The sequence below is a fragment of the Eptatretus burgeri genome, chromosome 2, assembly GCF_056783735.1.
Source record: "Eptatretus burgeri isolate ZD-2024b chromosome 2, Ebu_testis_v1, whole genome shotgun sequence".
NCBI classification, from domain to species: Eukaryota; Metazoa; Chordata; class Myxini; order Myxiniformes; family Myxinidae; genus Eptatretus; species Eptatretus burgeri.
The window spans coordinates 124,810,562-124,833,376 of NC_140962.1; the positions used below are offsets into that span (position 1 = coordinate 124,810,562).

The 22,815-nt window shown below is 47.4% G+C and overlaps 2 protein-coding genes across 7 annotated transcripts in view; one reads left to right on the forward strand and one right to left on the reverse strand.

Moving 5' to 3' along the window:
* LOC147032996 (phospholipid-transporting ATPase IF-like) overlaps window positions 1–10,937 on the forward strand; it is a 140,944-nt gene extending 130,007 nt beyond the window's left edge. Inside the window, exons 29-30 of one of the 2 annotated variants that reach the window (XM_085871099.1) lie at window positions 7,653–7,777; window positions 8,460–10,937. In XM_085871099.1, coding sequence (XP_085727225.1) covers window positions 7,653–7,748 — 96 coding nt within the window. In that variant the 3' untranslated portion in view covers window positions 7,749–7,777; window positions 8,460–10,937. The remainder of the gene's footprint in view (window positions 1–7,652; window positions 7,778–8,459) is intronic. The other variant, XM_085871098.1, reaches the window with a different exon arrangement.
* LOC147032997 (uncharacterized) overlaps window positions 1–22,815 on the reverse strand; it is a 161,583-nt gene that overhangs the window by 15,606 nt on the left and 123,162 nt on the right. The window lies entirely within an intron of this gene.

A 22,815-nucleotide genomic window follows, 5' to 3' on the forward strand; every position in this document is an offset into this window, starting at 1 on the left:
ATAGGACAGAGAGCGCACGCACGAGGTCAGTGTGAGGAAGGCACGAGTGCAGAGTGAAGGACGTACATGGTCAAGAAAGACCGTAGCTGGGAGATGGCCTGTAAGAACAGGGTTTTACGGCTGGCTTTCCTTCGACGCATGAAGAAGACTGCATAATTCTCACATTCATGCTGAGGCGAATTGACTCGTGTGGTGAAGCAAAATGCTGGCCTTTGGCTCTTTGGGTCGTGAGGATCAGACCCCGAGCCTCGTGTATGTGAAATAGCGGGTCGTTGAGGACGATCAACGCACGAAGCAGCTGCACGCAGTCTCTGAGCCTTGTTGTTGAGTGCTGCTTGCAGATTGCCTGGTGGGCGTTTGTCCTGCTGCGAGAGAAGCGACTTGGCGCCATTTTGCGCGCGTCGACACACGCAAATAGAAGCGCCTCGATTCCAAGTTCCAGAAAGACAATCTCCGGGCCAAGCTATATACCAGAGTAAAAGAAGGGTTTTCTTTTATTCTGCTTCCCTTTGTCTGTATTTATGTCTGTGTGTGTGGAGGCACCTCAACAGAGTTTAATTTACCTCATTTATTTATAATTATTACATTTATTATTGTCCTTTGTAAATACCTGTCTATTTTCATTAAATTCGTTCATTTTAAGAAGCTGTATCCATGTACTTGTCGTGCGACTTGAGTATAACCCCCCGCCCCCCTTTGTACTGTCGTGGTGCAGCGCTTGACTGTTTTCCCACGTGCGTTCATTGATCTCCGAGAGTTTTGGTTGCAGGCCTCCAAGGGAGAAGTTCAACCATCCGGGGCTGGTGGTGTTAACCACCCTTCACCACAAATTTGGTCGGGGGGGGGGGGATTAACCTGAGGCACCAGCGCCACGACAATACTTTGTTTTCAAAGATGAAAATATGGCTTTGCTTGTAGATTTGCTCATTAAAATAGATGGTGCTGATACAGGGGATTCTTGCTAATTGGAACACCTGCTAATTTAAATTCAATATATACAGGGGACTGTGGAGGCCACTCTCACCAATTCTTATTCTGCCAATTCGATCGAATAGCCATTGTTGGTTTTGGTTTTTTATTATCACTTCTGCATAACAAATGGCAATTCTCTCTCCTGCTCTCCATCGAGTGCAGCCTGTGGCTGCTGGTTGCATCATTGGTTGGGGTGCGGCTATGCCGCTGATGCAGTGTCCCCCTTACCAGTACACTGGTACTCATTTTGCCGATCTCAGAAGGATGACAGGCTGAGTCAACCTCCTGGTCTATATTAATTCAGCGGCCAACAGGGCTTGAACTCAGGACCCTAGGATCCCAAGCCGCCACCCTAACCAGTAAGCCAACACCAGGCTTAAATGGCAATTAATATCCCACTTCAATGTACATTGAAAATGAATGTATAGAAAGAAAGCACCAGAAGCATATTCACGCACCCCCTGTCCCAAGGGAACAAATTGCAAAAGGGTCAACCCTTTCTTTCTGGGCATGAGGAGCGGTAATAGTAATAGTATGCGACACTTGTATAACGCATGGAAAGAATAAAAATAAAAATGTCCATTCACTTATCCCACCTCGATGTATGTTCACGTTAGCTCAGGTCGACGACAGTAGATGGTGGGATCTTTCAAGTACACATTAAATTCGAGCAAAGTATGAACAAGGAGGAGTATGATGACATGATAATGGTTCCTTACTTTGTTTTTTTTGTACCACATTCACAGTTCATATTTCATGAAGTCAATAATAAGAGCACATTGATGATGCAATTTAGTCATTTTAGCTCGGACCACCGACCTGTCTGTGATGCTTGACAGCTCCAGGGTTGGCACTCAGGTTGAAAATGTGAGCAACTACCGTATTTTTTGGCGTGCAAGTCGATACTCCCCCCCCCCCGGAAGTTTGGGCCTCGACTTCTACTTAGAATTGACGTACAAGGTTAAGTTTAAGACATCGAATTGCATAAATGAAAAAAAAATTGTGAAGTGTGATATTTTCTGAAATAAATTGTGAAATTGGTAATTTAAAACGCAATTGGTAATTGGTTACAGAAATTATCGCCCAGAATATTTACAGACTGGGTGAGCAATTAACCATTAATCCGCTCACTGATTCCTGCAAAATTATCCAATTAACAGTGGGCACACACACCAATTACACTTGATCCATCATTTTCAACCCAAATTACATGTATCCACACTAATTGCTTCATCTCAGAATGCCTCCCATAATTCAATCAAGTCAAACACAACAGCTCTTAAGTAGGAAGTTGTTAAGCCTGTTGAGGAAAATGGTGGGAATATGGCTGCTCACAGGAAATGGTGTCAGCGAGAAACGTGATTGAGACTGGAAAAAATGTAACATACTACCAACCAGTGCTGATAATGATTCTGTAGCTTGTTTTAAATACGGTACCTCTATTTGATAACAAACATGCTTAAAAGCTATTTGCATTCCTAATTTATCCAACAAAGTAATTCAAATTTTATGCACAAAACATCTCATTAATATTCATGACCCTGGAAGTACCATATCTGGCGATGCATTGTGAATGTCAGGGTGGAATTAATAGCTCTATTTTTCTAACTGACAGTTTTGCTAATTGCTGTCGTAGATTTAACTTTGTCTTGTACTCCAAATAGACTGAACGATTTGAATGAAGGAAAATGACGTGGTGAAATTAGCCAATTCGACATATTCTTCACATTGACTTGTACACTGAAAAATACAGCATAAAAATGAACACTTTTTTTTTCCCCCATATTTTTTTCTTTAGCAGTTGAAACTGCTACTAAGTTCAATTCTGCAGCTAAAATTTTGAAATTTGGTTCAAGTTGAGAGTTTGGGAGAAGGTGGGAAGTGATTGGAAGGAGGTAAGCATGAGGTGAGGTGAAGGAAAGGCAGATGTGCGGTGGAGCATTAATTACGATTCGTACCGTCTCATCAAAATTATTCTCCATGGAAAAACAGTGAAGGTGGAAACAAAATGATGTCAAAAATCCATTTACTACCGGTCATACAATAAATACTGCCCAGGGACAAACACCGTCCAGTCACATCGAGAGACAACCACCATCTGGACACGCCCGGAGACTGCCAACGGAGACACTGACATTTATTATTGTAGATTTGCTGCCCACAATCGGAAATGGGTCAGAAAATGTGCGGTGCACAGTATCAAAGACGTAAAGCTAAGGGGAGTGAAGAAGCAAAAAGATTGTGTGCTCGAGAAGGTGATGTGTACCTAATTGCGAGTTTCTTTGATGAACGTGTTGAGCTTCTTCAACACTAGCTGCCTTCCTTGGAGTCAAAAAGACCAGGAAAGAAGTGGATTCACCAGGATCAAGTGAGAGTAAAAAGGAGGAAAGGGAAGTTGAAAATGAAGAGGGAGAGAGTTCCCTGGGGGAGAATGCAGATGTATCAAGTGAGAATGAGGAAGAGAAAGAAGAAGAGGTATAGCAGGTACTTTTATTTCCAGTGTGACTGAAATTCCTAGATCCGATTCCAAAACTGATGCTGATAAGAACGGTCATCAACCAGCAGTTTTATTTTTCAAGGATGTTAGTTGCATCCATGTTTCGTAGGCCAGGCCTGCCTGCATTGAATAGCCTCTTAAGGAAGCAAGGTTTAAACTTGATGCCCACTCCTTCCAAAATACAGATGTTATCCTCCTGAAAGTGGAATATGGGACAAAGGCTGTGAGTTGAGGAATGACTAAGAAATGGTTCATCAAATATCTACAAAATGGAGAACAAGTCCCACACACATGGAAAATGTATTCACCAAGAAAAGGAGGCTGCATTCTGTTTCTGTTGTTTGCTGTTTACATGCAGTCACTCAAATTCAAGATCAGCCTTTGACTCCCAAGCCAGTTTCTCATGCTGGAATATGGATAAGGAAACTGTGAGGAAAATCCATACCACCGAAAGTCATTTGTTGAATGGAAAGAGATTGAGCGGATGCTCAGGAAACTGGGAGGAGTGGACGAGGTTTTTGAGAAGCAATTTCAAGATGAGCGATATTGTTGGAGGGAAGTCTTAAAACACAATCTGACATGATCAAGCTGCTGTCCTCACAAAACTTTGCTCTAAGGGGTCATGCCGAATATTTAATATAATAATCTGGGAAATTTCCTGGCAGTTTTGAAATTCCTGACAACCTATGATCCAGTGATAGCCTGCCATCTATCGGATATCTCAAGAAGTCCAGGCTCTGTGTCTTCTCTATCACACGACATCTAAAATTAATTATTTTATCTTTTGGCTAATACGGTTTGAAGCAAAATCTTAAGCGAGATAAAAGAGGCAAAATACTTTGATGTTCTCTTTGACTCGACTCATGATGTGTTCCACACAGGGCAGTTGGTGGAAGTAATTTAGTATACGTCTGACTGGATTTGACACAAGTGAAGAGGATGTGTGGGAAGCATTGATTGATTTAGTGGAGCTTGATAAGAAGGTTGCTGCTGGGTATGAGGAAATTATTCTTTAGAAACATCAAGAAGATGGCTTGAATATCCTTGATCGTCATGCTCAAATGTACGACCATGCAGCTGTAATGTTGGGCCATCTCAGTGGTGTGTATGCGACTCGGTGAGAGGAACTCCAAAGCGATGTTCATCAATTGCAACAACCACTCTCTCAATTTGGCTGGAGTACATGCTGCATCTGTTGACTCCAGCATAATTACATTATTTGGAATGGTAGGACAAATGTATGTCATCTTCTCAAGATCAACCAGTTTTTTCGGTCAGCTCGCTGACCTAATATAACCATTCGATATCCTCAGATCCGTCTGTCTGTCCGTCCGTCCGTCCGTCTGTCAACAATTTTTATTTTTCTATCTCCTCTTAGAGGTCTCGGCCGATTGAGTTCTAACTTGACACGATGATAATACTAGTTGCTCTCTATAGATCGTCTGAGCCCTTTTTCGCATTTTCGCCTCGGGGTCAAAGTTACAGGGTCACCAAGTGCAAAATGACCGATTGGTCGAATGGCCGATAAGGAAGCATCGGACGGGTTTCATTGGGATTATTAAGATTTAATTCGACCCACTAGTTTCTCGTTACCTCTGTCGTCTGGCCCTGTTTATTGGGCAACTTGAGGTCCGCTGACTTCAACATGGCTTCACGCGGTTATTTTAAGTTCAATTTAAATTCTGTTTTCACCTGTCATAGTCGTTAAGGTTGATTAACACTCGGTTGCATCAAGTTTTGTGAAAATTAGAGTATTTATTTAACGGCCATACACGTGGGTTTGAAAATTATATAATGATGTTGGGAATGATTCTTAGAATATGGAGATTTTTGCTTCAAGCGGCCTCATGTGTTTATTTTAAATTCAATTTGAATTCTGTTTTCACTTTCTGTAGTCGCTAAGGTTGATCAACACTCGGTTGCATCAAGTTTTGTATCCGAGGTGACCGTCAAACCCGCTCGGGTGTATTATTATCTTTTGGGTTTTTTGTGTACAAGATCAAGGCTCATGGAAGAGTTAGAACATTGAATGGATCAGGATGAAACAGTAGAGAGGAGGGGGGAAACACCAATAGCAGGGTTGACGGACAAATAATGGGTGTGGGGAGGAAAGAGGGGTAGGGGAGGATACATGGGGTGGATGAAATGGATTCAGAAGCAAACTCTCAGGAATGAAAAACTGGAAACTTGGATGGAGGTGGCTTGGTGGGAGGGTGAGCAGTTAATGGAGGTAAAAAAACGATCATGGTTTTGGATTGATCAAAGAGGATGATAGAGAAACTGAAGTTGTCAATGAAAAGGGAATCCGACATACATTGGGGTACTCGAGAAGCAGCTGTGCACGTAATTGTGAGTTTCTTCAATCTCTGAATGAAGACAAACTTGAGCCAGCTGATACTTGGGGGGGGGAAGCTGGGACACTCCTTAATAGTCTTCTAACAGATCACTGTGTTTGCTTCCTCCACTTCTGGGAGCAAGTCCTATAAAATATATCAATGTTTTCCAAAAACGTCTGCAGTCTCTGAAAATGAATCTGTAAGAACAGCAGTGGACCTGAATGCCCTGAAGGAGCACTTTGTAAGTGAATGCTCCAAACGATGTCAAAATTCAATCGACAAGGGACTTGGGATTGCAGAAACGTGGGGAATGTCCATTGAAAGTCGTGTTTGACGTAGGCAAAGAATGCCTGGTGAGGAAGTGACCGATGCAGGAGAAACTCTTCTGGAGGAATTAGGTGGGGTCATGAAGCTCTCCTTAAACAGTCTGGTACAGGAAATCCAAGATCACAGCAAATGACTTCCAAGACTTGAACTCTCAGTTTAGTTTTCTCTTGGACATCAAACCACTTATCAGAGGTGACATTGATCGGGATGCTCTCTTGCTTCAATCTGCTAACTTTGGATGTGTATGAAGGTGACGTCAAGAGAAAGTCACTGCACCAATAAATAATGAATTGTCCTATGCTTTTGTCAGAAAAGGCAGAATTCAGAGGCTTCACCACCAGGACCTCCAGAAGAGTTGCAAAAGGCAACTATTCAGTTTGGAAACTACAACCAACCAAACCTATGCATGACATTGCAAATTCTACTGACAATGTCTGTTTCTGTTGCCAGCTGCGAGCGTTCTTTTTGCAAGCGGAAACTCGTAGAATGTTACCTTCGATCAACCACGACACAGCATCGCTTGGCAAACTTAGTCATTCTGTTCATCAAGAAAGAATATTTGGACACTCAATTTTGACGATTATTATTGACCAGTTTGGGGGGGGGGGGAGGCATGCAAAAGTTGCATTTAATCAATAATGACGAGGTTTGCCAAACGACCTCAGATACATTAGCACATTATGTAATGAGTGAGTTGTATGAAGTAAATGTGTGTTTACCATAAATACTTGAGAATTTTTCTTTTCTCCCTCCCCCCTACTTTGTGGTGCATGCACGGTGGGTATGGAATGTCCCACTAGTTCATCAACTTCAGCCAATGGCATTAATCGTGGAACCAATGTGGGGATGGAGGAAGGTTGCCAGGCTGGCAACTGTTCTCTGCAGCAACATAGGGGCACCACTTAATAACATTGTCTCTGGGCGCCTCAAACCCTCGTGCCGCAACTGGAGCTTTGGAACGTATATATTCAGATGGGAAAGAATCGACTGTGTTTTGTAACCTACTCTTGGACAACGTCCCAATTTATTGTACACACTTGTCATTTAGTGGATTCCACTGTGTCTTAGTTATAAAGGATTTTCCAATTGATTAGAGGACAACATCATGAGTTAATATGAAATTTTCAATATTCACAAATGAATTAAATTATATGAAATAGCTGACTTGCAATTCCTCTCCTATAGCCTCAGATGAAGAAAATATATCAAAATATTATTTTGAATCGTGCAAACTGTCTTTCCCCCTTCTTATTTTTTTTTTTTTTGGCTGTGATTGCTCCTGGTTCATCTTTTTGTTTTCCTGTTATTCGTTGATTTTATGCAAACCCATTGCCATCTCCAACTCAGTCGCTTTATCTTTTCTCAACCCCTTGATCACCACCCTTTTTTCCAGGCCCTTTATTTCCATATCTGTGTGCTGTGATAAAATTTATTTTTCTGCCTATAAATATTTCAGCAGTTCAGAGGATAAAAGACTTGCATCAACAGACATTGGCCCTTGAAACGTGTCGCCCTCACAGATGCCCGCATCACGTTACTCGCAGATGGAAGGCTTTTGTGCAGGGGGGCTTCATTGTCCCAGGGCTCTTAGTTTCCTGTTGCGCCTGCCACATTGATTGGTTCTTTCTCCTGTAGGCCCTGATTTGTACGTATTAAACACCATTCTGTCCTCATGTCCATTTCCTGTCACTCCGTGCTGGGTTTTTTTTCTCCTTTTTTTTCCTTTGGGATTTGCATGCTTCCAATCTGGTGCAGCATTTTGTAGTTGTTTTTTTTTCTGGGTGTTCAGAAACTTATTTTATTTCGATCATTATTTTCATTGTTATTATTATTATTATTATTATTATTATTATTATTATTATTTATTCCAGGTGGAAACTTTTGTTGGCTTCACTCATGGCTCAACATTTGCAAAACTCATGTGTTGGTGTTAATTTGTGATTTCCTGGTTCAGTCACATTTCTCTCTACTTTTGCACATCTTATTTTGGGGCATTTCCTGCTTTTGCATTCTATTGTCATAAAGGCAAGGGTTGGGCAAGGCCACATTGAGCTTATTGGGTGGGTCATTGGTTTGTGCCGAGTTATCCTCACTTTGAGAGCATTAGAACTTTCACATAAAATCTATCATCACCATAATTTTCATCCATTTCAATATAATCATTGCCAATATGGTTTGGATTATCATCAAAACTTTCATTGTCAACACATAACAATTTGTTGGTCTTTGTATTTCACCTTAATTTTTTTTTCTCTCCCCACCCCTTTTCTCCTTTCACATTATCTTTCATTTCTTGCTGTTTCCCTCCACCCTACTATACTATCAAGCTGTGGGTGGTTGCTTGGCGCCGACAGCAGAGAGGGGAGAGAACCCCACTTGCTCCCAGCACTCATCGCCACCACAAGTTGGTGACAAGTTTAGCTGGAATAACAGCCTCTTCTGAGTCTACAGTTTGAGGGCTTTGTAAAACATACACGACAGATGTGAGGGATGAATAGCACTAAAGAATAACTAGCGGAGATGAAGATCAAAATAAATAATCATTTTTGAAGCTTGGAGAGCTTACCTGAAGCTGTTCCATTCAGTAATAGCTCTGTAAATATCACACTCCAGGCAGTAATTGGATTCTGCAAATACCGAATTTCTTCATTGCCTTTTGTTTCCTTGCAAGCAATGATTAATAAAGAATGTATGTAATTAAAGTAAGTTTGGTTATTTTTCCTACTTCATTATTCTGCAGATTGAAAACTAGCTTGCTTGTTAATAGGTGCTTGTATGAAATGAGTACACGATATGCTTTCGGTGGTGCTGTGCAGTACAGCTGCAACCTCAACATAATACATGTGAGTATTGTGTCCATTAAAGCCACTTTAAGGAAGCAACATTTTGGTATTTGTTTTAAAAGGACCACAAAAATTGTATTCAGAGACGTCGGCGAATCTGCTTCTGTCCTGATGGTTGATTATGACCATTGCTTGGATGTGGAGATCCAAAGTGTCATCCTATATATCTCACCTGTCTTTGAACGCTCATCCTATTTCAAACTATATCAGATTGGCAATCCCAATTTTCTTCATCCCCTTTTTTGATTGCATATTTCTTTCCATGCTCTTTAAATATTTTATATGTATGTATATGTTGTTGCTTTAGGAGTTGTCTGTTTAAAATTAAAGGATGATGTGACTATTTTGTGGTGTCCAAGAAGAGATGGGTTTTTTAAAATGTAACTTGCATGCACTGGTTTTGGAATAGCTCCTTGGGGCAAAATTTGTGGAATGAATCTTTGTTGTATCTACATTTAACTTAAATTAGATGCTAAGCAGCTGTGGCAAGTAAAAACATGAGCTATTAGGGAGAAGAGTTAATAAATTTCATCTGATCCAATTGCAACTTTTGGAAGACTTTTTAGGCTCACTTTAGTGTACAGTATATTCCATATGTTAAATTTGATTTGTACAGGGAAGCACTGTGGATAAAACAAGCCTTGTACTGTTGTAAGTTCGCCTCGAGAGCGACACAATTTTGAGATTGGGAATTGGAAAAGGTTGGGGTGGGAGTCTCTTTTTGGGTACAGTTGTTATTTGTGTGACGTTGGTGTGAGCTATAATTATGAAATGGATTTAAGTTCACCCGATGACTTGCTTCTTTTGTTGAGGATGCATTTCCCTTGCATATGTACTGCTTGTATTTTAAAAATTCCAAGGTTTGTGATGATGGTATAATTCTGTCACAAGCCACCACTGGGTTTGCTTAGGTTAAAACCTGTGTTCGTAATTTGACTGCAGTCATGTGACAGCAAATATAGCAGTGGTTTATAAATTTGAGAAAACTGGTATGTATTTATTCTATCCATTGATTTCACGCCCGTTTCCCTTGTATTGCCTTTCCTGCCACATCTCTCGTTAGCCTTGCTTGAATAACGTCACTTGTCTGCTTTACATGTTTCATCAATAGCTTTGGATAAACTAATTGTATGCGACTGTTTCAAATGCAATGCTGTTGAGATTTACAACTTATAAAAACTTGTGGGTAGTTTCCTGAAGTTTAACATCAGCACTATTGTGCATTGCGTAAAAGCCATGAACAGTGTTGATTCAGATCTACATCCCACACCTTTCGAGAGCTTTTTGGGGATCTTCCCCCTCTCCCTGTTGTAGTTCCAAACACAAAGTACATTTTTCAGGATTTCAGGATTGTCCTGTAAAATTAATGATTTTGAGTTGTCAGGTTGCAGAGCGACTTGGAGAGTTTGCCAGAATTTTATTCCTTGTTGAATGAGGGCATTGTGCTGTCATTCCCCCAGAATGTCCATTTAGCAACTTAAGTTATTGTATTGTTGTAGTTGCCATTCTTGTTTTGTTTTGTTTTTGTCTGTATGGAAGTCGAGATATTGAGATGGCCTTGAGTTGCATGACATATAAAACTCATTTTTGAATTGTGACCATTCTTTCACAGATGTGTCCCTCAAAAAGAATCCAAAGTTCTTGTCTATGAAGGACTCCTTCTGTATTACTTGGCAATAAACCATTTGCATAAAATTGATGGACTACAAACATATACCTCTTCATATAATGTAACTGCCAAAGGTGAACAATTGGACAATACCAACAAGACATTTTTTTTTAGAGGATGTGATTCTTGACATCCGAGTCCAGCGTAATATTGGATGAAATTTGATGCCAGATCCTGTTCCCATGATCAAACACACACACACACACACACACACACACACACACACACACACACACACACACACACACACACACACACACACACACACACACACACACACACACACACACACACACACACACACACCAAAAATAGGACCACTGGACATGTAGCTGAACTGACTATGGCCAAATTTGGTGGCATTGTGACTGATGTGTCGGGAGAGAAAGATTTTTGAAGGAATTTACTTGTTTTTTTTCCCCCAAAAATTATGAAATTTGCCATTTTGACACACCTCCAGTCACATGATCGACACAACCTCCGCAATTTTCCATCACGACCCTGTCCTAATGTTGTAACCCAAATTTGGTAACATTCTGACTGGTGGGTCTGGAGACCAAGATTTTTAAAGGAATTTACATGATTTTCCCCCAAAAATTATGAAGTTGGCTATTTTGACCCACTTCCAGTCACATGAGCAACATGGCCTCCACAATTTATCAGGACTGTGTCCTAATGTTATAACCCAAATTTGGTAGCATTTTGACTGGTGCATATGGAGAAGATTTTTGAAGAAATTTACTAAGTTAGCCATTTTGACCTACTTCAATTCACGTGATCAGAACGACTTTTGCAATCCCTATTACCAGTCAGGAGCGTAACGTTGCTACCAAATTTCAACCGGACTGGCCCTGCAGTTTTGGGTGAAGAAGTCAAAATAGATGGATAGACAGAAAGACGGATGGCGCACGATGACAATACCTCATCTGGAATTTCAATTTCAGATAAGCAAAAAACGATAATTGAGAACAAGGAAGTAACACTCATATATGACCTGATAATCCCATCATATGTGAACATCTAATGCAAAGTATTGTGACTGGATATTGTACTTACTTAGGTTTTAAAAATAAGAAATGGCATTTCTCATTGAAGTATCACGATTCAGCGATTTTGGCCTAACCAATGCGGAAATAAAGATGATGACCAAATACCAAGACATCAACAATGAAGTGGAAAGATCCTGGATGCTGAAGAACACGGGCATTGTGCCCATGATAATTGGAGGAACGGGAATGATGAAGACAAACCTTACGAATATCTCAAAAACCACCCTGAGAATATTACGACAAACAAACTGCAGGGGGAGGCTGTCCGGGGCTCGGTGACTATCCTGAAAGGAGCCCCCTGAACAAAATTTTGAGAACAGAAAACTTCACAACTTGACCCATGATTTGTGACCACCCTTACTGAAGTGGAGGTGGATACTTAGACCTGGAAGGACTCGTTACACTTTCTTAAACCCGCATATGGAGAGCGCGCACGCACACACACACACACACACACGTTAAGTACATTTTTGAGCTTGTGATTCTTGACATCTGAGTTTTTCATTTTAATTCCTTGCAATCTGCATTAAAGCCTTTCCGTTTTTAAGACTAATAATGGCAATAATGTGCTTGGTGTTGGCTTAATGGTTAGGGTGGTGGGCTGGGGATCCTAGCATCCTGAGTTCAAATCCCGCTTTGTTATTGAATTAATAACAGGTGGGGTTGACTCTGCCTGTCATCTGAGGTCGGCAAAATGAGTGCCAGCTTGCTTGTATCCTGTGTCGGAGTGGCGACCAGTCCAGGATTGTGCCCAATAGCCCAGAAGACTGCTTAAGCAGCACCAATTTTCTGCACAGACGATGGTCCCAATGGATGGATGGAATGGCCAGAATAAAATAAGTACAAAACTCTTGTGTTCCTCCTTCCTCCATTCATTTGTTTTGGTGTGAAGATTGTGCATCTGTATGACCCTGGTTTGCTGTAGTCTCCCAGTCTTGAGATTAATTAAATAAATGCTATGTTTTACAACAAATAACAGGGTGAGGACTTGCTATTCAGTCACTGCCTGGAGTTCTCACCACAGGAGTTTTTATATTATATATATAATATATGCAGCACAGCATATATATATATATCATCCTGACACCCGCGTGGGATAGGGTTGCGGTCTCACCGCGATCGAGCCAATCAGCCCCCGCGTGGGATAGGGTTGCTCGCCAAATTCGACCTACCTAAGTACCCACGCGGAGGGTAGACCGGGCGATCGCACCTCGCCGCAGGTCGACTTCGGACACGGGCCACTTAAGCGACCCGTTCCGTACTATCAGAATAACCGAGCGGTGTTATCGTCGACCTCGACGGTTCGATTAATTATCGGGCGTATTCAGCCCACTACCAACCCTTTACGTGAAGCAAGATGAGGATTCATTGGGAGAAAAAGACGAAGCGAAGCGGGAGAACAGTTCAATAATAAAGCACATTTATTCGCGGCACACGGGAAGCACACATATTCAATTCCACCAAAAGCACACAAAAAAAAAAGAAAACACAATTCCATTTACACAAAAAGCAAATATAAAAGCGAAGACAATGCAGAGCTAATACCGACTACTGAGCACACGGCAACACTTATACAATTCTACTTCACAGACGGCGCCGACAACACATACCCAAAACCAAGGAAAAGAAATACCCCCAAGAATGAGGCGGGCCTGAGGCCGAGACCGGGTCGCGCCTACCCGTCTGGTGATGAGACGCGGAGCGGCGATGGCGCCCCAACTCCGCGGACCTCGCGGACAGTGTCTGGCAGGGGGTGGGAAAGGGGCCCCCTTGGTCGCACTATCTCAGCGCGGGGGGAAACAGGAGGGGGTTGCTGATGCTCGGGGTATAGAGGATCTTTATTATGTGCGACGAGCGTCTCCACCTCGGCCAGGTCGCGCTGTCGGCCTCCCTCGGGTGCAGCTTCCTGCACGACGCGAGCACCCCCTCGTCTGGTGTCGCCGCCTTTCCACAGCTCGTCCCCTCCGTTCCGACTCCAACGCACACGACGAGCAGCTCCACCGCCCGCGAAGTCTTGACCCTCTGCTTCCGACTCTCCTACTCTCCGCCTCTGGACTCTCCGACTCTCCACCCTCCGACTCTCCGACCGACTCTTCTTTGGACTCTCCCCTTCTCGACTCTTCTTTTCTCGACTCTCCTGACTCTGCTCTCTCCTGACTGACGAACACGGTCCTTTTATCCCCCCGTAGCTTCGCCTTTGACCCCCTCCCTTTGACCTTTCACCTCGCTCCCCATTGGCCCGAGAAAAAGTGGGCGTGAAGGCTTTTTGATCCACAAATTTGCATATATCGATCGTCCTGGAGGCGGGGCCAAATCGCCCCTCGCTCACCGATTGGACGGCGAAAAGTGGGCGTGTGTCGTTTTTGATCCGTTTTTGAAGCACAAAATCCGTGATTTTGTACACGCTGTTCGACGCGCGCCCTGCACAAGTCCAACACCGGTACCCACAGCGGGGCAAGAACGGTGGCGATGCTACGGTTGCGAGGTGTGACGTGAAGGTCGTGGTGAAGCGGCGTTGTGGTTGGTGGTTGATGTTGTGATTGTGGTGGTAATCATGGCAGTTGGTCCAAAATAAAGATAGCAAAAGAAAAACGGCTATCCTGAAGAGTCGCAGCACGCATAAATGACATGTATTCCCACTAGACAACGGGTTTGGGCCTAACTACACATATACTTGCCGAGATACCTCACCTAAGGGACCTGAATGGTGGTTTGCGAATTTGGTAACCACAACACTACCCCCTCCCCTTTTTACAGACTCGTCCCGAGTCGTCAAATTTTCGTGTGCCATCATGTGTAGTTTTCCCCTAGTACATTTTACCTATGGATCCCTGAGTGCGACATTCATGGTATTCGTGTCCCCAAAATAAATAACCTGAGGGCTGCGTAACTATCTAAACAAACTCACTCACACGGACGACTTAAATAAAATTGCCGGCGCTAAGACATACATGCCGGGGGCGCAACTCATATTTACAGTACATCTTAACCTTAACTTACAAATTTTACACTAAACCATGGCCCAGGATCATTGAACTCTGCAAAAGAAAAGCAGTTAGCAGGGAGCCAGGCTGCCCGCATGCAGTCTCTGGCTCAAACAATGCAGGTGACAGGGAACGTGGCTGGCTGCTCACACGCAGTCCAAGGCCTTCCCTTTTGAACTGAACGCAGTGAACCACAACGGTGCATGGGCTGCACAACGCAGTCTCCGTGCCAGCTCAAGTGGCACACGCAATGAGCACAACGAATGGATGCATGAACACAAACACGGTGCACGGGCCGCCACTGCAGGCCCGTGTTGTAGCTGCCAACAGGGCAGTTCTTGCAGCTTGCAAACTGTTGCTTTCTGATCCTGGCGCACATGGAAACGAACAGGGGGGGGGGTCAAAGCAAAAATTGAACGGGGCTGGTGAACGTGGGCAGTGGGCATGGCATGGCAAAGGCAAGCAGGCAAACACAGCCCGCAGAAGAAGGCCGCTGCAGGCAAACACAGCCGGCAGATGAACTGGCCGGCACAGGCCTTGAAGAAAAAACAGCCAGCCGGCAGATGAAGTGGGCCGGCACAGGCCTTGCAGCACAGCAGCTGCAGACGATCCAGCCGGCACAGACCTTGCAGCAAAATAACAGCTGCCGATGAAGTTGGCCGGCCTTTGCCGTTCAGTGGAGGTTGGTGGAGGGGGTGCGGTGGTGCTGGCCACTTGGAAGGCGGGCTCGGACCTACCTACCTGTCTCCCTCCCAACCTATCGCCTTTGCCTGTCACTGTACATACCCACTCCCTTAATTTGTGAAAAACCAATTTAGCCCCCACTTATTTTTTTTGTTGTTTTTATTTTTTTACTTCCCCACTATAAATCGTCCCCTAACCCCCTTTATCGTCCTTGTTCGGCTAACCTATCCTGTCACCTAGCCTACTCCCAACCCCTACGTTCCCTTCCCGGAGGGGAACAAGGGAGAGCTAACGTCCTGTGTCGAGGCCCAACGAAGCCTCAGAATGGCCTCCCCAGAGTTCAGCGATCTATAACCAAAGTGGGTCCAGCGGCCCACAACGACAGCGAGGGGATGGATGGTGCGGAGGGGTACATCTCCTAATCTACCCTAACCATTTAACAGTTAAACTACCCCGGGGCTTTCAACAAGCACCTCTCGCTTAAACTATTGGTTCTAACAACCCAGATTCCCGTCGCCTGTGTTGGTGTCCTCACAATTTCGGGCCTCGCCCCCCAATTTTCTTCCCGTGCCCTCACACGGTCTCCTGGCTGGGACACGTGGCTCCTTCTGGCAGGCACGACCCTCTGCCGAATCTCCCGCTATGGCACCCCCAGGCACTACACTGCCCCCGAGCCTACCAGCTCCCTAACACCGGGGAGTGCCCCCCATGGCACCTCCCCTGAAACGCACACGTGGCAGGCCGGCCTCCCGGGCCCCTTTCCGAGGGTCACCCGTGCCCACAACACTGCCCACGCGGCTAATGGCGCCCCGGGCCCCCGCACCAAGCAGGCGCACCCGTGCCCACTACTCTATCCCGGCCCCCCATGGGCCCATGGCCTACCGCGGCCGACTAGCCTGGTGCCCGGGGTACCCACTCAGCGATACTCACCTTTCGCAGCCACGCTCCCAAGCCCGTCAACAGGGCTCCTGCACCCCTCCAAATGGGTCTCGAGCCTACATTCCCACCAACAACAAAACGACCTCCATTTTTCAATTTGACTAACCCCCTAACTCACTTTATACTGACCCCGGGGTCCCTTGGGCGGGAGTCACTCCTCCCCCCAATCACTCATCGCACCATGCATTCCCCATTCGCTCCATACACACAGACCCGCTGGCCTCATTCACTCAACATGTACACGTACTCACCTCACAACCCACAACTCTTCAACACACACACTGCTGAACTCTGCCATCCTTCTATCTACCTCCCCGAACTAACTCGTGCTCCCACTTCGTCCCTTAAACTACAGCACGTTCCTTTTAACACTACGTAGCTAAGCTACGTTCCCGCTACACATCCACAAGTCTGTCCATGTCCTCAAATAAATCCCATTTTATTTCCCAGGGGGGGAATTTCCTCCCTTCCTACTGGGCTCGTGAACTCGTCGCAAGACTCTGAGAGCCCTGCGCCTCTGCGGGAGCGGCTGTTCCAGCACCGACTCCTCCGGCAAGACATATCCATGAGGGCGTAAGGTCGCCCTTGTAAGGCCTCAGGCGGTCCGCGTGGACGATCCGGGGGAGGGCTCGTGGTCCCATTTTAATTTTTAGGACCACGTCACTGACTTGCGCCAGGACGACCCCCGGGCCCTGCCAAGGTGAGGTGAGCTTCGGGCATCTGCCCTTCCTTCGCCGGGGGTTAAAGAACCAAATCTTTGCCCCCGGTGGGTATTTGCTCACCTGGCTCCGGTGGTCGTACCTGCGCTTCATTTTTATGCCCGCCTGTTGGAGCTGGTGTCGTGCGAAGGCGTGGACCTTCTCCAAGCCCTCCTCCAACCGACGGGCATAGCCCTCCCCCGGGGGCCTATCAAGCCGCTCAGGCGTCGGACCGCACAATAAATCGACGGGGCTTCTCAGCTCCCGTCCATACATCAACAGCGCCGGACTACATGCGGTAGACCCGTGCTGGGACGCGCGATAGGCCATCAGGAGGTACGGAAGGTGTTCGTCCCAGTCCTCCTGGTTAGTGGCGGTGAAGAGGGCCAACTGTTGGACCAGGGTCCTGTTGAACCTCTCCACCATGCCATCAGACTGTGGTCTCAGGGGCGTTGTCCGTGTTTTTCGAATTTCCAGGAGCCTGCACACCTCTTTTAGTAATTCACTCTCAAAATTTCGTCCCTGGTCCGTGTGCAGCTCCTGCGGAATCCCATACCGGCATGTAAATCCTTCTACGAAGGCCTTGGCCACAACCCCTGCTTCCTGGCTGGGAAGGGCAAAGGCTTCTGGCCATTTGGTGAAATAGTCCATAATTACGAGGACGTACCTATTACCCTGGCGAGTGGGGGGCAGTGGTCCCAAAATGTCCATGGCCACTCGCTCCAGGGGAGCCCCAACCTGATGTAGTTGGAGTGGGGCCCTCATCCTCTGTGGCGGTCCCTTTTTTGCAGTACAGGCGTTGCATGCTCGACACCAGTCCTGTACATCGCGCCCCATGTTAACCCAATAGAACCGCCGGCGGGCCCGAGATTTTGTTTTGGTCCTGCCCAAATGGCCGCCGGCGCGGGTACCGTGCACCTGTTTCAAAATTTGGGTCTTAAACCCATCAGGGACTATCACCAGCCAAGAAGTTTGTTCAGAAGGAATCTCCACCCACTTGCGATACAAGATGTTGTCCCTCATTTCTAGGGTCCTCCACTGAGCCCAGTATGCCTTTGTTCACGCCCCGAATGGGGCGATTTCCTCCCCACTGGGCCTCCTGTTTTCCTGGACCCATTTGTACACTGGCCCTAGCACGGGGTCTTCCCGCTGGGCCGTGCTCCATGCCAATCCACCAAATTCCTCTCCCGCGGTTAGTGGCAAAGTTGGGCCTACCATCCGGGCCGCACGGACTGGGAGTTTCGGGGAGGCGTCTGCCAATTGGTCCCTCTCCTCATGTCTCGTACAATATTTGCAGTTTTCCCTCAGACAGGGGCGTCGAGAGAGCGCATCGGCATTCCCATGAGCCTTACCGGCTCTATGGACCACACTGAAATCGTACTGCTGCAATTTTTCCAACCACCTTGCAATTTGGCCCTCCGGTTCCTTGAACCGTAAGAGCCATTGCAAGGAGGAATGGTCAGTTCGAACCAAAAATTTCCTCCCGTACAAGTACGGGTGGAAATGGCTCACGGCAGACAGCATAGCCAATAGTTCCTTACGAGTTACGCAATAATTTCGTTCGGGCCTACTCATGGCCCGACTGTAATACGCGATCACTCTTTCCACGCCCCCCTGTGTCTGAGACAAGACTGCTCCCAATCCTTCCTGGCTTGCATCCGTGTCCAGGGTATACATCCCGTCATCGGTGGGGTACGCTAAAACAGGTGCGGATGTCAAACACCCCTTTAATTTGAGGAAGGCCTCCTGGCACTCCTCCGTCCAATTAAATCTCAACCCCTTCTCCGTCAACCGGTGAAGGGGCCTGGCTATCTCCGCAAAGTTTGCCACGAAACGCCGGTAGTAGGAGCAAAGTCCCAAAAGCCCCGCACCTGTTTGACAGTTGTAGGTACGGGCCACTCCTCTACCGCTGTAATTTTTCCGGGGTCGGTCTTCACCCCCTCGCGGCCTATCACGTGTCCGAGATAGGCCACCTCTGTCGCGAACAAAGTGCATTTCTCTGGGCTCAATTTCAGCCCTGCCTGCCTGAGGTGCCCAAACACCTGGTCCAAATTGGCTATCTCCTGGGTGAATGTTTTAGCGTGTACCAGGACGTCATCCAGATACACCAGGCATGACTGCCACGGCATGCCGCCTAGTACACGCTCCATCAGTCTCTCAAAGGTGGCGGGGCGTTACACAAACCGAACGGCATCACAGTGAACTGATACAGTCCCTTCCCTGTGGAAAATGCCGTTTTCTCCTTCCCCGTCTTATCCATCTCCACCTGCCAATACCCACTCTTGAGGTCCAAAGTTGAGAACCATTTAGAGCCTGCAACGGCGTCGAGGGTATCGTCAATTCTAGGCAGGGGATAGGAGTCTTTGAGTGTCACGTTGTTCAGCTGGCGATAGTCCACACAGAAACGCGTGGTCCCATCCTTCTTTTTAACCAGCACAACTGGTGACATCCAAGGACTTCCCGAGGGCTCGATGACACCTGCATTGAGCATCTTTTCAACCTGTTCATCAGCCTCCTCTCTTTTGCTCCATGGGAGCCTTCGAGCAGGCTGACGGACAGGCCGGGCCCCATTGGTGTGGATCTGATGTTGCACCAGGCCCGTACGTCCAATATCCTCGGGTGACAAGGAGAAGATCCCGATGTGTCGGTCGACCAGCTTGTATAAGGCCTCCCGCTGGGCCTCCTCCAAATCTACACTACTCCGATTTACCATCTCACAAATGGGACCGGGCCAATTCCTAATCGAGTCTGGAGACTCCTTCTGGGGCCGGTCCGGCTCGACGTTATCGTCCGTCAGCTCTGCGACCTCTTTTACTGGGATGCAATCTGCCACCTTCGTGCCCTTCCTGATAGTGCGTGGTTCCGTGCTAACATTTATCACCCGTACGGGCACTACTGGCCCGTCGGTACTTACCAGGGTGCGGCCCACGACTAAGCCCGGGGTTGACGGCCCTGCCGGTAGTTCCGCTAGGCCGCAGGGGCCCTGCCACGTTGGGGGTGCTCGCCACCGGGCCGGGACCACCGCCTCGGCACCCGGGGGAATGACCACGGAGTCAGGAGCCTCCAGCTCCACCCTCTCGTCCGTGCTCACGCCTCCTAACGGCAACTCCTCACCACCCAACTGCATGACCCCCCGGCCCAAATCGATCTTACAACCACCGGCCGTCAGCACATCCAACCCTATTAGACATGGGTCGTACACCTCTGCCACCCAAACCTCTATCTTGGTTTTCACAGTGCCCAATTTAAACGACACGAAACCACGTCCTATGATAGGGGCCGTTGCCCCGGTAGCTAGCTGCAAACTATGGTTTTGCAGACGGTGGATCTCATCCCAACCGTCTACACTCGAATCAAGGACCACAGGGCTGATGATCGTGGCGCTTGCTCCTGTGTCCACCACGGCGTCTACCCCTACGCCGGCAATCTTGCACCGAATTGTTAAGCTACCTTTGCCAATTTGGCCACAACTGATGACCTGTCGCAGTTCTGAGGGCTCTTCTCCGTCTGAGTCTGCCGAACACGGCCCTACATGTTCGGCACTTCTTAGTTTCCCGGGGACTGGTGGGGGGGGGGATGGTTGGGCCTGGCTATCCCTATTGACCCGGGGCGGAGTTGGTGGTCTAGGGGGCCGTGGCTCTTCTCTTCGCGGGGGCCTTTCCCTGCGCGAGGCGTTGCACCTCCGCTGCAGGTGGTCCCCTGCACCACAATTATAACACCTCTTCTGGTAAGGTGTTTGCCTCCAGTACGCCGAATTATACCCCCTCCATTCCGGGTGGGGTACCCCCGATGGCCCATCTCCCGCCCTTCCCGGGCCCGACCGCCTCTCCACAGGTCTCCCGAACCGGCGGTCGAACATGCCCTGCACCATCCTTTCCACTTGCGCTTGGTCGCCCAGGGTTGCCCGGCTCCCAGCGCACTGTCGTGCACGGGGTCCACCTGTCGGACTGCCACCGCATGGCGCCCAGCCCCTCCCAATGGCGTTCTGGCTGCCTCCCAGCAGGCAGCAGTATCAGCCGCCTTCTGGAGGTTGTCCGGGCGCCATACGGTGAGCAATGCTCCGACATCGGTGCCCCCTATTGCTCGAAGGAAATGGTCCAGGGCAATCTCCTCCCGGTACTCCGGCGGCATGTTGGTGTGCGCGATCCCCACCAAGCGGCGAATGTCATGTGCCAATTCTCCCAGTGATTCCTGGGGACGTCGTTTGCGCCCGTTGAGCTGAGCTTTAACAAGCTCGCTCTGCTGGTCCATGCCACATCGGTTTTTTGGGCCGAATGGAGATCCTCCAGGGTCGCCCCCTCACTGGGTACCGTGGTCAGGACTTCCAAAGCCACGCCACGCAGGGCCGCTGTGAGTTGTGCCACACCCTGCACCTCGTTCCAGCCATTGCCTCTGGCAACACACTGGAACTGGGCCATATATGCCCTCAAGTCCGTCTTGCCATCGTACGGGGTAGCGGCACCCTCGGTTCTTTCGAGGTCTCCTCCCGTTCCCTAGGGACTCCGGGAGGAGTGTACCTCCCCAGTCCCAACGGTGCCTCACTCCCGCAGGGTCCGAGCCATTTGCCCGGGGCTCCACCACCCTTATCTGCGTCTGTCCGTGCCCCGCGTCCTCCCGCTTATTTCCCCCAGCCATTGGACTCACACTCTGCACACCCCCTGGAACAGTCAGTCCGGGTACCCCCATCAGGCCCAAAGACCCCGCGGTCTCTACCCTCCCCAAGCTTGGCATGCTCACCCCGCATCGGGCAAGCCTCCTCCTCCGCCCTGTGACACTGGCCCCAGCTGGGCCCGATCCGCCTCGAGGGAGTATATCCTCTCCCCCTGTTCCCGAAGGAGGCCACCCTGCTTCTCACACCGGGCCTCCACCCTATCCGTCAGTCTCTTCTCCATTTCCTCCATTTTCCCCTTTATTACCCCATTTATTTCCTCCCCTATCGTTCCTAACGACAGTTCCCCGACTTTTTCTCTTATTTGCTCCACCTCCCCTTGTACCTGTGTCACCATCTTATTTGTCTTGGATATTTCCTCCCTCGTTGTCCTAAACTGCTCTTCTGTCTCGCCCCGGTTTTTTCCTATCTGCTCCCCCAGTTCCTCTGTCTTTTCTCCGGCTTTCCGCTCCATTTCATTAATTACCTCCTCATGTCTCTTTCTACATTCCTCCGCCACCTTCTTTAATCCTTTCTGTGTCTCCGCTTTTACCTCCTTTCGCAGGTTTTCAACTTTGTCTGTCATTTCCCGATGTCTTTTCTCACAGTCCTCCTTCACGGCTCCCAATCCCTCCTTTATTTTCCCTTGTTCTCTTTTTAATTCCTCTATCGCCGTCGTGTTCCTCCCGATTTCCTCCTTTATTTGGTCTTGTCCCTGTTTTACTTCTCCCAATCCTTTTCCTACTTTGTCTATTTTTCCCACCACCGTCTTTATTTCGTTTACCCTCTCTTGTTTACTTTCTTCCATTGCGACTCCCACTCCTTTTACTTTCTCTTTTAACCCGGTCACCTCCGCTCGTATCGTGTCGACTTCCTTTTTCATTTCGTTTTTTAGTTCTTCCAAGCTTCCTTTCAGGCTCATTCCCATGTTCTGCGTCTCACCCCGTAGCTCTTTCATTTCTTCCTTCATGTTTGCTTCCATTCCGTTTATTTGCTTGTTCATTTCGTTTTTCATTTCATTTGTATTTGTATCCATCTTTTCGTTCATGCCTTTCATTTCGTTTGTATTTGTATCTATCGTCGTTTTCACTTCATTCATTTGCTTGTTCATGTCTTTCATTTCGTTTGTATTTGCATCCATTTTTTCGATCATTTTCGCATTCATCTTT